Raw genomic sequence first — 14134 nt, 5'->3', positions numbered from 1 at the left:
TGCCAAACTGTAAATACCTATTTTGAGGAAACAGTGGAAAACTTGACAGGACCACCTTTACGGTCGCGCCAAAGACCACGAGCAATTTTATAATAAAATGAAGCCTCCGTTATTTGGAAAACTATAAGGAAGTTTTCAAATATGTCACTACAAACTAAGTCGCCGTCAGGAGAAAGGTCAAATATAAATATTTAGGGACCTTATGCATAGTTAAAGTGATTACAACATCCATCAACATATCAAAATAAATTATCACCGTACTTGCTAATGTTACGAAATCAGTAAATTATTTCTTGTTTAGGTTAAAGTGCAAATCACGCACAAGTTTCATCAGTAAATTGGGCAAAATGAGGTAAGTAAATCTACGAAATAAATGAAAAGATGTGAATATATCAATAATTTATATTGATTTAATAATAATTTTTTTATTCCGCTAGTTAAATACGTAATGTTTATACGGAATGAGTTGGATTACTTTGGCTCTACCAGCGGCGGCCGTTGCAATATGAAACATGCCCAGTTCGTTCGCGGTAACGATGGAGGTAACATATGAAGAGCAATTACGCTTCATTGAAGTGTTGCTTTTGCCTGAGCCCCTTCATCTGTTTGCGATGCTAAAGGACGCTCGTAGTGAGACTTTTCTAACGACTTGGAACAGCTGGAAGGTGGTTTGGCATGCTTGAAGAAAGAGACGATCCATTTGAGAGGAAGGCGGACCCAGTGGAGCTGATCCAGTCACTGCTCTCCCGGAAGTAAGTATTGACATCTCTGTTGCTGCTCTGGGAGACGATCGTCGAGCAACACTAACAGAACCGTCTGAAATAATTAACCTTTCATTGGTTGTCACTCACATGCTACAGCGACATAAATTGCACAAGAGGGCCGTTTGTGCGCGGTGGATCCCGAGGCTGCTCTTGCAGTTGCGACCACGGATGCAGCTCAATGTTCGCCAGCAGCCGTGATCGCATTTGAAATTAATGAAGGTGAGGTCTTTTGGAGGAACAGACCCGATGTTGCATCATATTAGTAATGCGAGACCACACGCTGCAATTTTTGTTGCTGTTGCTGAATACCGCGCGAAAATCAGTGTGTCGCGTGTTCTTCATCCAGTCGTCCACGCCATCTGGAATCCTACGGTTCTCCCTCGTGAATAATTACCCTCGGGAAAAGCTTTTTCATCGTCAGAATCTGAGGTGAATGCTCCAGAGGCGATTTTAAGGGGTTTCCCAGGAAATGGCTTTCAAAATGAGTTCAAAAACTGGAGAAAAAGATCGGACACACGGAGCGTCGCACCCAATTGGAGTCTATTTTGAGAAGGACCTTGACAATTTTGAGAATGAATTAAGTTTAGTTGTTAAGTAAAAGACTATCATTTGTCATCGAACGGAACTCGTATGATAAGTCGGGGTATTTTTCTCCCACGAAAGACTAAAACGTGAAGTTGCAATGTTAAGATAAAGCCTCGAAGCCAGAACTATAAATCTCATCTCTGTCGCTCGAGATATCTCAGCGGAATGAATTTCTAATGTCTACAAGAAGAGAACAAATCCTGTCTTTCGAGCCCAACCATCGCGTGCCAGCCAAAATATTGAGCAATTTTGAAACAGCAAAAGCGAAATATTGCCGCCGGGAAGAAAATCCCGCGGTCGGAAATGAGATCGGAAGAGGGGGGCGATTGGGATGACCAGGGGACTCACAGGTGATCAAGGGTCAAGTGCCCCACCCTTTCCATGGATTCTCGGGAGCGGGGCGGGTGGGGGGCCGCATTTATCAAGGGGGGAAACCAAGAGCAGAGCAGCGGAGTCGCCGCAAAATTCACACTAATGGCGCCTGCCGAGGCCCGGCCGGCTCATATTTGCACGAACGTCTCCGTGTGGGATAAGTTCATCATGGCGAAGTCAATATTTAGGATTCACGTGACCCTTGAGCATATTTTTAATCCTGATCTCAATGTGGTATCATTCGGATAAATTTCTTCCGTCGTACAAAAAATGAACCATAGAAAGAAAAAATGCTTTTTGCCGTTAAGCGGAATAAAAAAACAATGTCGCCATCAAGTAATTCAATACAACGGCAAACCTACGCAATCCACCCACGAGTTTAGGCATGTCCGAGGACAGGTATGCAGTATTTTCTGCCGTCGTTCCCTTCCCTTCTTTAATACCACCAGGAAAAGGAAATTTGTCATTTTGGATTGACGCGGCTACTCGGCAGCAAGGGGCACCATGAGCACCTTATCCGGGTTCCAGGGCATTCGGCGATTCCGTTGGGAAACTCCATTTAAAAACGAGTACTACCAACCTCTAATTTCGTTGCACCAAATATCATCATTTCACCTAGCCCCACTCCCCCTTTCGATGCTTGCTCTGGATGCGGGTATTGGGAGCCCCAACCGCTGACCTTGGCGTACTGTATTAGTGCGGAAGATTCGGCCGTCTCTGGATAAAAGGGTGCAACAGTACCCGCGTATTTTATATGCAACACGCCGATGCCGACATTAGATATGGACTCAAACCCTTAGGCCCTCCCATATAGCACCTAATCCCCGTAGATAGCCCAACTTAATGTTATAAATAAGTGCAAAATTTTCCATGCAATATTATTCATAGGCATAATTTTTCATTTAATTAATAAATGGCAATGTTCCAGAAAATAAAATTTAATACGACCGGTTTCAATGTAACTACATCATCATAGACCTGATGATGATGTAATTGCCTTGAAACTGGTCGTATTACATTTTATTTTGTGGAAAATTGCCAATTTTTCACATTCATATTCATATGAAAACCGAACACCCGCTACAACTTTAGCGTGGAATGGTCACGGGCAGGTCAGGGACGTGCAGTGTCCATCGTGCACCGCAGACATGAATTTCAGTTCACCACTCCAGCACCTTCAGAATACGAACCACAACTCTCTGCTCTTCTTCGCTTGCCTCCATTCATACAGCTGGGCGAACACATTAAGCACCAGTCCACGCACCAAAAAGAACATATCAACGCAACGACCGCGTGCGCCTATCGGTAGTCACCATGCAGTTCTGCTACCACAGCGATGGCAGCAGCATAAATACGTAAAAACAGTGTCGCAACCTTTCGCGCCGAATGTGTGCGTGTGTTTGCGTGTGTCATGGTGGGTTTTCGGTTTTCATTTGACTGGCCCTCATGCAATAATGCCGAGAGGAAAAGAAAAGATGAAGTTCAAAATATGGTGGGTGACGAGAGGAAGTTGCAAAGGAAAATCCGAAGAACTCAGGAAAATGTCATGGAAAATATTACGTTGAAGAGACGAGGTGGGATGTTGCAGACCATCATAAAAGGCAGGATTTAAGGTCGCCGAGAGAGAGAGAGGAAGGAAGGGTACGCAGACTTATTAGAAAGCATGAACTCGGGCAGAAGTGACGAAGGGAGGAAGAGGGAAGGAACAAAGGATCAACAAGAGGAAGTGATTCCTAGGTTATAGTATTAATACGGATGCACTTACCTTTAACAAATCGAATGCCTCGAATAAATGTTCATCAAGTTAAATCAAATTGAAATATATGAGCGATCTTTCATGAGTGCCGTCAGCCGTTCAAGTAATTTCTTCTCTCGACTTCGGTTAGGCCTTCTATTTTTTATGCATATATTCTTATAATACTGTGCCCGTTAATAAAAACTGCAAACAGATGAAGATCCGTCTAATTGTTATTTCTCCTGCGCAATACATTTTAGAGATCTTTGCTTTCACTAATGTGGAGGGGATCGAGATGGTGAGGTGGCTATCGTACTGGCTTCCCACCCAGAGGGCCCGGGTTCACATACCAGCGGTGTTGAATATTTTTCAGAGGTATCTCGATCCCTACTTTAGGTGCTTTAAGTGAGTGGCTGGCAGTTTTTGTGGAGGGCACTTTGATTGAGTTCGCCGTCCGTCGGATGGGACGTTAAGCTGAGGACCCCTTGGCGCCTTTCGTAAAGAGTGGGCTAATGCCGACGCCGGGTTCCTCTCCACCCTTCATCCTTTCCTGTCCATCCCCTATGGCGCAAATGACCTCAGCAGTCGGTCGCCTCCCCTCAATACTACTAATGTGTTGTAAATATAATAGGTAGAACAAGTGTGTTTTTATAATAAACATCTTATCATTAAAGTATTAGGCATTAGTTAATTCATTCAAAAGTATATTGCATTGATAGTAGCACGCTTTGATGCCCTGCAGAAAGAATAAGTTAATAATTTTTCTGCCATTATTTTTGCAAATAGAGATGAAATAGCAATATAAAAACGACTTAAGAATTTTTTTTTTAATGATTACGTGGGTATGCAACTCAAAAAGTAAAAACTGCATTTACAAAAAAGAAAACATTGGAAATGGCAAACCGAAGCGCATAGTGCGTGCAATCATCGAGAGTGCAGCGAAGAGCATGTATTCGAGCAGCAGTGGGGAATGGGAGCGGTCGTCCGGAATGAAATGACTGTCGATGAGCGCAACAATCCTTGAGCGAGGCTCTTTCTCTTTCGATCGGTGGAATTGCAAGGAGGTGGAGGTCACGAGGTGTCAATGAACAGCTCCCTCCCTTCACAATGACTTCGACACCTCCAATAAGCACCCGGCGAAGGAACAGCTCGAAGGAACAAAGGGAAGTAAAAAGCTGAAATGTCGTTGACTGCGAAAGAAAAATTAGATGAATAATTGTGAAAAATATAACTTCAAATTGTTTCCTCGGAGTCTCCTTTGAATGGAGAAGAATGACCGAAGTATCGATTGGGAAAAGCAAAAAATTATATGTCGGTGAATGCAAATACACATATGCTCGATAAAACTCTCCTTTTCCCTTCCACTTCCTGCCCCCCCCTCTATCTCTCTCTCTCTATCCCTCCTCTTCCAATTCCCATTGGCACTCTGAGCGTCTCCATTCACTTTGATTCTAGGGGCATCTTCTTTCTTCCCCCGCACTTCACGACTTTAAACACGGATTGGCTTGATTCATTAAATTAAACTAAATAATGACAGGCTAATAATTACTTGATACATCATTAAAGGGACCATGGAAGGAACTTCATCGAAAACTGCTTCTCTTGGGGCAATAGAGATAGTTAATGGCCGCAGTAATTTCTCCCGCGGAATAGACCAAACAACACAAGGAAATCCAACTACTCTGAGAGGAATTTTGGGCCAGTATAATTAATGAAAGCTCAGTAAAAAAGCTCTCTAAGTAATAATAAAATAGAATGATGGTGGACACCGAGCTTTTTTCCTCTCCTCATTATGCATCCGTTGCAAAATACATTTAAGGCAAGAGTGACCTCCTCAGGTTCCTTCCTTCCCCTAGTCAGAGGTTAATTCATAGATAGCGGTGGTATTGAAGCAATAACATTAACCTCTCAATACTATCTGAGACATAACCACAATGAGAATAAATCAAGGAAAAATTAATATTTGCCCCAAATTTGCCCTGTTTTATATTTCGTTCGGATGAAATAAGAGCTATATTCGATGTTTTCATGCTTAACTTATCGGAAATCCATTATCACTGAAATAAACATGCCAATATATCTTTCCACTAAATGCTTATTCGGTACAACAAGTTTCGACGCATCGGCGTAATCGTCATGTACAAAAAAACCCTATGTGGTATTCAAACGCAAAATGGAGTAGGAAAATATGAAACGTGAATTATTCACTCCTTAAAAGGTTGCCAAATAATGCGATGGGTCGGCAACGAGCTCCTTAATTATGCCACCAAATCACGTCATTAGAAATGTGGATCATGGAAGGGCAGAAATGAATATGGCGAGTCAAATACAGGGTGCGGCAACATAACTTCCTTTTTTGAAAGCGTGTATATGCACATGTCGATGGTGTGATGACTGTAGCCAACGTCTGGCAGAGGTCAATAAATATCTCGGCCAAAAATTAGTTGAAATGGGATTAAATGCGAACGCCATTTAAACTCTTTATATGATAATCTCCGCTTCGGAGACAAGAAGAAAACTACATCTCTTCTGTGTGGAGGTTAACTCATTTGAAGCGGCTGGTAAGTTAGGCATCGAAGACCCATAATGGACAAATCAGGGCACATGGACACGGCGATCCAAAGATGGCATGCAATCGGGGAATAGGCGTATTATTTAAATAGTAAAATGTTGAAATGAAAACTCGAGAGCCTCAATACCAATATGAAAATATGAAAGACTCTTGATAGACCAGTCTTCAGCTATGGAGTTGAAAAGTAGACAATTCCAAAAGAGGAACAAGAGGCATCAAGGAAATTTGAAGGAAAAAACATTTGACGTATTTCCGTCCCAGTCGAATGGAATCATGCATGCAGTATGGAGAATTGAATATGCGGAGAGAACAGATGAAATCTTTAAGCATATGGATACCGCAAGGTTTATCAAATTCAAAGGATACGATGGTTAGCTCATGCGAGAGTAGCATGCCAGCAGCGAATGCCAAAAAAATCCAGAAGGCAGAGAGAGGAAAGAGGAGTCGACCAAAAGGAAGACGGATGGGCAACGCGATGGACTGAGGGTGTTGGGGCGAGGGTGGTGGTGGGGGGGGGGAGGCGATGGCGGAGGAGGGAAGTGGGCGCTGGGGGCCGCAGCTCCAATCGGGATGCACAATGCAGCCAGACAAGGAGCCAATAGGGTATAGGGACAAAGTGTGTGATTCACTCATATTAGTATATCGATGATTTCAAGCCTTATACACTTCAAGCCGGTTCCCAGTTAGTGAAATCTAGGCTAAGTTCACACTAGGACAACCTCAAAATTGTACCCTTAAATGGTCTAAATTCGTTTATCACACCGATTTATTCGCACAAGTTTTCTTTTCATGAAATATGATGTCGTTTCAGCGTATCAGTTCATCTGCGTATTCCAAATATACGTACACTCACGTAGACACCAGTAGCAGTAAGTTTTGTCCAAGTACGTACATTTTAACGGCATCTCATGGCATTAGGCACGACCATTACAGCTAATGGTTTACCAGAAAATATTTTCCTCACATGATAAATGACCAAGCCGTCAAATTTCCTTTGTATCCATTCTGATACCCCGTCGCAATAAACCCGCTAGGAATTTCAGAATATTTTATGAGTAGCAGTTTCTCTCCATTTACTGAGGCTTTCTTTAATTTAAGGAACTGCAATGATAGGGTGCATATTAAATTGCAATGCAATTGAGTAAATTATTCTCTGGGGTAAGGAGGTTGGAAGACTACGGCATAAAATGAATCATAACAGATGACCTTACTTCAATTTTCTTAACTCGAATTAGGCTAAATGGCATGAATACGAGAGATTCCATTAACAATTGGAGTATGTTAATTATATATTTGAATTATATAATTATTAATTCTGGAAGCAAATCAAATAGACATCAAATGGTAAAAGATGTTAAACGGTAAAGCTCGATGCAGTCCCACAGTACAACTCAGTTAAGGGATACTTTAAAATGCAGTACACTCCGCGAGCCAGAGAAAATTGCATTTGAAAGAGGAAGAAGGCGAAATTATATAAATCACCGCGGCGTTAATTCATTCAAATATTTTCCCATTAAATTTATTCAAATAGGATTATTTAATTCCTGGTTTTGTATTATATGCATTTAATTAGATAAACGCCTACCGAGCGTTCGAAGGCAGTGGGACTTTCGTCCATCAAAATATGTGTTCGGATGACTCCTTGACCACCGATCGCGACTTTTGGGCCGTCGGCACGGAGGCGGACGTCCACCCGGGACACTCGCGTCCTCCGTGATCCGAATTGGCGAAAGGTTAGAAGGTCCCCCTATGTGAGACAGCCTCCCGAGATCACGTTGCTTGGTAGCGAATACAATACAGGTGGCGCTCAATTAAGGATTCCTCTCGCCATATGAAGTGCAAAATACCTTTTATTTTTTAGTCCATTCTGCATTATTATGGCATGTTAACGCTCACTGTACTCGAAGAATAAACAAATAAGAACAAAGTTCTCACTAAGAGCGTGACACTTAGGCGTTGAGAGGCACCTAGCGCAGGGGAAGTAGACTGGAGAATAATAGCAGCCTTCGGAACACAACGCTGGAAGCGGAAACTGGAGTTCCATTGCGGCGGTGAAGTGGGGGGTGGGGAGGAAATGCACGGAGGAGGCCGTGTGGAGCACCATGCAGGGAAAAAGATGAATGGGGCACGAGTCAAGATCTAGAGAAGAAAAGCCCCGGCGAGGAGGATCAAGGGAGCCAGGATTCTTAGGCCAAGTGTAGAAGGGTGTTGAGAGTCGACGAGGCGCACGAAAGGGATTAATATGAGGCTCCCGGAAAAGTGGGGGACGCAACAATCTTCAGATTCAACAATTCGTCCCGACTCCCGTCAGATAAACTTCAATTAAAATTTATAATAAACCAATAAAAAAGTGCTCGCGACATGTTAGAGATGACCCTTTTTTTAGCCCAACGATCACATTAAACACAGGCACAAAAACCGCTGTCCATAACCTTGAACACTACTTGGACGGGAGGTGGGGCAAGCATTCCAATCAATCACAATCTCTCGATCATTTCTATGTCCCCGGAGTAGAAGTGAGGCTTAGCCTCCGCTGGCTATGCTCTACTTTTTTTGCTAGGCTACCGACTTCAGACTTTCCACCAACTTGGATTGGTCAAATCTTGACCAGTGAAGGCAAGGGGCGAATCGAGGTCAACCGCACAACACTACAGGGCCCAACGCTGAGTTTCGATGTTGGCAGCTTGATCGAATCCCTCGCCACCCGAGAGCTGAGGTCATCTTATTTCTTTTTGTCCGAGGCCAATTTACGGCGTCAAACGAAAACAAAATCTTCTGAGAAACAGCAACAATAACTTATGAGAAACCAACCAAAATTCCTTGATAGTACTTATTTTTTAAATTAAAGAACAATCAAATTGTCGGTAAACCTGAGCATTTTTTGCGACAAAAGTGATTTTAAAGAAAAACCATAAACACAGTAATCGACCCGAAGGTCGGTTTGGTGGGTGATGATGGAGTTCGCCCAGTACTAATCCCGACGGCGTTCAATACATAATTACGACCAAGTAGAGATTTCTTTTGTTGGACTATGACCGCAAAAAAAGGACATGTAGTATCCTCTAACAAGGCAAAAGAGAGGATACCATCCATAAATGACCGCAATGAAAGGGCAAATTATCTTCTAAGAAGTTCAAGGAGTAGGATAATATCCATTCAACATGGGCGGCTCGAAATTTGCCCGGACACGCGTGAAATTTCGGAACCGAAGGTTAGAAAATTAATGAACGATAAATTTAAACATTCAACCAGAAGACCGCTGTTCGAGTCCCATTTCCGGAAAACTTTGGCGAGATCGATATATGAAGCTTCAGAGTAAGTAACCTATTGTCACTTTGGATTCTCGCGGGAGGAGAGTGACGAACTATACAACATGGTTTAATAGAAAACCAGCGCCAGTTCTCCCACTCGCAACCTTTCCGGACGAGTAATTCTACTTTGCCATCCATTCTCCTGACAACCACCCTTCGATGAAACAACTCCAATTTCCGCTTCTTGCTTTAGCATTTAATGCTTTCTATGCTTTCTAAGTTTGATTATAATGATGCACATCCTGATTATGAGGAAAAATCAGATCCAGGGAGAATTTATTGAATTTGTCACACTAAGAGTATCTTACATCTCTAATATCGTAGTAATGCTTTGACGTAACGCTTGGTGGTGACGGGAATACCTTCAATGGCCGCAATCAGACGGCACAATGAGATCATCTAAGTCTCATCCTCAACGAAAGTTGTTCTTTGAAAAGTATTCAGATAAGTAAAGCGCCTAATGGAGTATTGAAGAAACTACGAGGTCCGAAAGTATTAGCACATATCAGAACGGGAGCGAGTGCCGAAGGCAGCGAAGATGGAGATGGGGGAGGGAGGGCTTCGGGAGGCGATCAATCGCGAGGGCTGTGGCGTCGAATGCCAATGCCTAGGAGAGAAAACTTGCTGAAATCTTGATTCAAAATAAACCACTCCTCGTGAACTCACGTTGGGAATACGAAGTTCAGGCAATAGCGAGAAGATCTCATTTCCCACGAGCATCTCACGTTTTACACGCTGTCGCAGCGAGAAATGACTCGTTTCGGAATCTAAGGGGTTTCCAGGGAGCCAAATGGAGGAAGACCTGGTCAGATTTGTGGCTTCCGTGAGACGTTATGCTCTGCCTCCGTTCCGCTTTCATCAGGAAGAAATGGAAGATGCGAAGGGAATTCGGAGGGACGGGGTTAAAGACGTGCGCCATCGACGAGAGACACGACTCAAATTTAACTTCATCTACGTTGAGAATGAACAGCTAAGGGCCATATAGTCCCGTGTTCTTACTACTAATGCCAACTTTTGTAGTTTTGACATGTTACATCCCTCGGGAAGGAGGGTCACTCGGCCAATGCAACCGGACAATAAGCTCCCCCCTGACATGGATGGAATAATGCGCTATTTCCTCTCGCGCCCTCCAACTTTGCATTGATATCTGACACATAGATCGGATGGATGGCTTCAAAGGTGGTCCATTTATGTCATCCTATCATTCACATCTTTCCTGGGATGAAAGCGGCAAGACTTGGAGGAATATTCAGGGATCTACAGGGTTTCATGTAAAGTCGTTGGACAGTTACTACGCATATATCAGTTTAATCGTATATTCAGTTCAAGGTATAACCAGGCGGAGAAAGAAAAAAATGCGTCCCTCTGAACAACAGCTCGTTTATGTGTGTATATATATATATGTATATATATATATATATATATATATATATATATATATATATATATAAGTACCTACGGAGGACATCAGCACTACACATGAAAGAATTTGTTTTTCCATTTATTCACCAGACAAAGGAGAAAATTCTCTTGAAAGGAGAAATTTTTATTCTAAATATTTAATCGGTAGTTTAAACGTTACACCCAAAAATAATCATTACAGGAAGTAATAAAATATTCTTAAAGATACCATTCATTCATGAAGTACTTCTTTGGATCCCTAATTTCGGATTATAACATGTGTACAAACTTAAATTGGCAAATATTTTTGGCGCATCCCTTCTGGAGCTATAAATTTAGCCTCTTTTCATCTTTGCACAAGATAGTCCAATTAAGGCATCAGCCGAATGTATTACAATGAATACAAATGATACACCGAGCCGCGTATCTAAATCGGCAGACAATTAATTGACATTATCTGGATGGACCTGGATAACTGCGCATGCTAAGCGGTACTCGACATTGGCAATATGCGCCCTTGTTCCTCCTGCACGCGATATGAATTCATTAATCCTCATCAATTACATGCCCAATCTTTGATAGAACGCATACTTTATAAAGTCCTCTTCAGTCTCAGCCTTGTCCCTCTGCAATATATTGGCTTTGAGTCACTATGGGTTTCAAAGTGTCTTCACTAATTAGGTCTTATTTATCAAGCGTGCATTTAACAACTTCACAATCTCAAATAGTTTGCGTATTTCAAAGGGGATATCTATCCTCGGGCATTGCTTCCTTAACTAAATTAAGGTATTCGGCATAAAAAACTATTCTTCTGCGTATATCGTCACATATCCCTTCTAGCTTAGTTTAATTTGCCTTCGTAGGCGGAATTAACCCACTCCGTTCGTAAATTCAACTCTCCGTAAATATAGGATCATGTAAATGGCAAGAGAGACAAAAAAGACAAAATGTAGAAAATGCTTCACCAGTCCTATGGCAAGACGCAAAATTCAGTAATCAACGGAAAATGATTGCTTCCGCCCGTACGATTCAACTCCCGTTTCATTGCGTGACATAAGTAATTCATAGCTTGCGTCAATTAACCAATACGGCGATCTCCCAACGCACGGTCAGTTAATTTCCTTGCTACGTTAATTACGCACCAGTAAAAGGAATAGAGTTAAGAATAAGTTTGTCGAGTCATGGCTTCTTAAGCCTCACTTCGCCCTTCAAGAAAACGGGTTGTGAAGGTGTCCTGCGAAATCCTTTCCAGTAGAATCTCAGCAGAGAAGCGAGCAGCTAACATAATCAAAGTCCATCAAAAAATGGGGGCTGATGGTTTCCCCTCCAAATTTATGAAAGTGAGGAATACACTCGTGAGCAGAGTGACAGCATTCCCTTCTCCGCGTCAAGAGAGAATAAATATCCAAGGAGCGTTTCCGACTGGTTGATGCACTCGACGGCCACCATGTTGGAAAAAATTAGAACCTCGTCCCCAATTCGAACTTACGAATCCAAAATGTCGTTGATGGCACACCACAGTATAGTCACAAACTCCAGGGGTACGATTAAAGCCTTTTTTTCCAGGCAAATAACCAGCGTAGCTTTAGTGCGTCCATCAAAAGGCTTCAATGGAAACGTTGTGATCACATAAACGGAGGGCCAATATCGGCCATTTGACACGGAGATGTAAATTCCAACAGCAGAAGATACTCATCGTGAGAGAGAAGGGCGTCGGAAGGAGCAGGGGTCGGCCCTTGGGGATTAAGGGTGCCGGATCAGGGGGAAGGGCTGAGGGCGTTTTGCCAAGGTATCCCACGTCAACTTGGCCCAGTCGAACCAGGAAGATTGCGATGCGGAACTGGAATGTGGGCACCGGGAGGACGTGGCACCAAACGCGCGCGGTGCTTTTTGCCACGCACCACTCGTGGGGGGGGGGGTGTGGGAAACTCCCGCGAGCACTTCAAAAAGGAGCACCAGGGGGGGGGGGTCCTCGCATAGGCGGGGGCGGGACCGTCCATCCGGAGATACCCTCACTCACTCACCTTGCAATTGTCGCAGCCAAAGCGGACAGAGTACACCTGGCCACAGTCGTAGCGGTCAAGGACGTTGTCGAACTCGCAAGTAATCCGGCGCGACAGGTCATCCGCCTCGAGGATACTTCGCACCGAGGCCGTGCAGATTTCGGTTCCCCCGCCCCTGGCCTCCGGGGGCAGGGCGGACCACACGCTCGACTCGCAGCAGTGCTTGAGGTGCAGGGCCTTCAGCCGGCCCTCGCCCTCCGCGCAGGCGGCCTCCCCTTGCGCCATCTCCTCCAAGTAGTAAAGGCACTGAGTAGTGGTTTGGTTGGCGGAGCCGCCCGAGGAGTCCGCTCTGCCGCCACCGGGGGCGGCGCAGGGGGCAGGGCACTCATAGTCGACGACGGCCTCCGACGGGGGCGGCTCCCACACGTCCCGGGCCGCACCCGCGCAAGTCCGATTGTCCACGTCGGAGAGGTCCGGGGGCGGAGGGCCGCGGGCCCCCGGGGGCGGCGCCGTCGGAGGCGAGGACGGAGGGGTTCGGGTGTGGGGAGGTGGTGGGTCGGGGGGCGGCGAGGGGGACGGGGGGGTAGCGGTGGGGGTGGTGTTGGAGGTGGCAGTAGGGGCCACCTGCTGAACCGCCGCCGCCGCCGAGAGCGCCTCGGGGGGGCGAGGAGGGGGTGGCGAGGCGACGGGGGGGCCGCCGCCCCCGAGGTCTTCGGCCGCCAGGGCGCCGCCCGCGTGCTCAGTCAGGAGCACCGTGAAGAAGAGCAACGAGGCGAGGCAGCGGCGCCACCGCTGCAGGAGGTCGCGCACCGGCGGTTGGTGCCCCTGGTGGCCGAAGGCGAAGGCCCGGCCCCAGGCGGTGCGGGGGCTTCTCTTCTCCCTCCTCCGGGGGCGGTGGTGTCGCCGCTGGCCGTGGTTGCCGCCGGTTGTGGTGGTGCTGGTGCTGCCGCGGTGGTGCGGATAGTCGTCGTCCGGGCGGCCCCGCCGCCGCCGGCCGCCCCCGGGGGCCATGGCGGAGAAGGGGGTTGAGGAGGCGGCGGCGTCGTTGGCGGCGGCGGCGGCGGCGGTTCAGCAAGAGGCGCGGGTGGCGGAGGGGCGGCCGAGGAGGAGGGGCGGCGACTGGTGGCGGAGGCGCTGCGGCGGCGGCGGCTTCCGGGCCCTCTCCTCCTCACGGGGGGCCCTCGGGTCCTCGGGGCCCGCATCGCGGGGACACCCATCCGACGGCGTCCCTCCCGGCGCGGGCCTCCGCTCCCCCGCAGGGTCCCTACCGGCGGGGCCCCCGCTCCGGGCGGACATTCGCTGGCCGACGCGATCGTCGTCGTCGCGGCGCCCCCCCGGCGCCCCACCGGCGCCGGGGTCCGCCGCACGCCGAGGGGGGCTCACGGAGCGGG

At 46.2% G+C, this 14134-nt stretch overlaps 1 protein-coding gene across 1 annotated transcript in view; it reads right to left on the bottom strand.

Moving 5' to 3' along the window:
* Mid1 (calcium-permeable channel component Mid1) overlaps positions 1 to 13848 on the bottom strand; it is a 366055-nt gene extending 352207 nt beyond the window's left edge. Inside the window, exon 1 of the mRNA XM_071586384.1 lies at positions 12765 to 13848. Within this exon, the coding sequence (XP_071442485.1) occupies positions 12765 to 13754 (990 nt within the window). The 5' untranslated portion in view covers positions 13755 to 13848. The remainder of the gene's footprint in view (positions 1 to 12764) is intronic.
* Between the last annotated feature and the right edge of the window lie 286 nt (positions 13849 to 14134).

This window comes from Hetaerina americana, unplaced genomic scaffold, assembly GCF_022747635.1.
Source record: "Hetaerina americana unplaced genomic scaffold, ioHetAmer1.1.p SCAF_22, whole genome shotgun sequence".
In the NCBI taxonomy this organism is placed as follows: Eukaryota; Metazoa; Arthropoda; class Insecta; order Odonata; family Calopterygidae; genus Hetaerina; species Hetaerina americana.
Note: the sequence above shows the minus strand (reverse complement) of the source record. Positions and strands in the feature narration are given on the sequence as shown.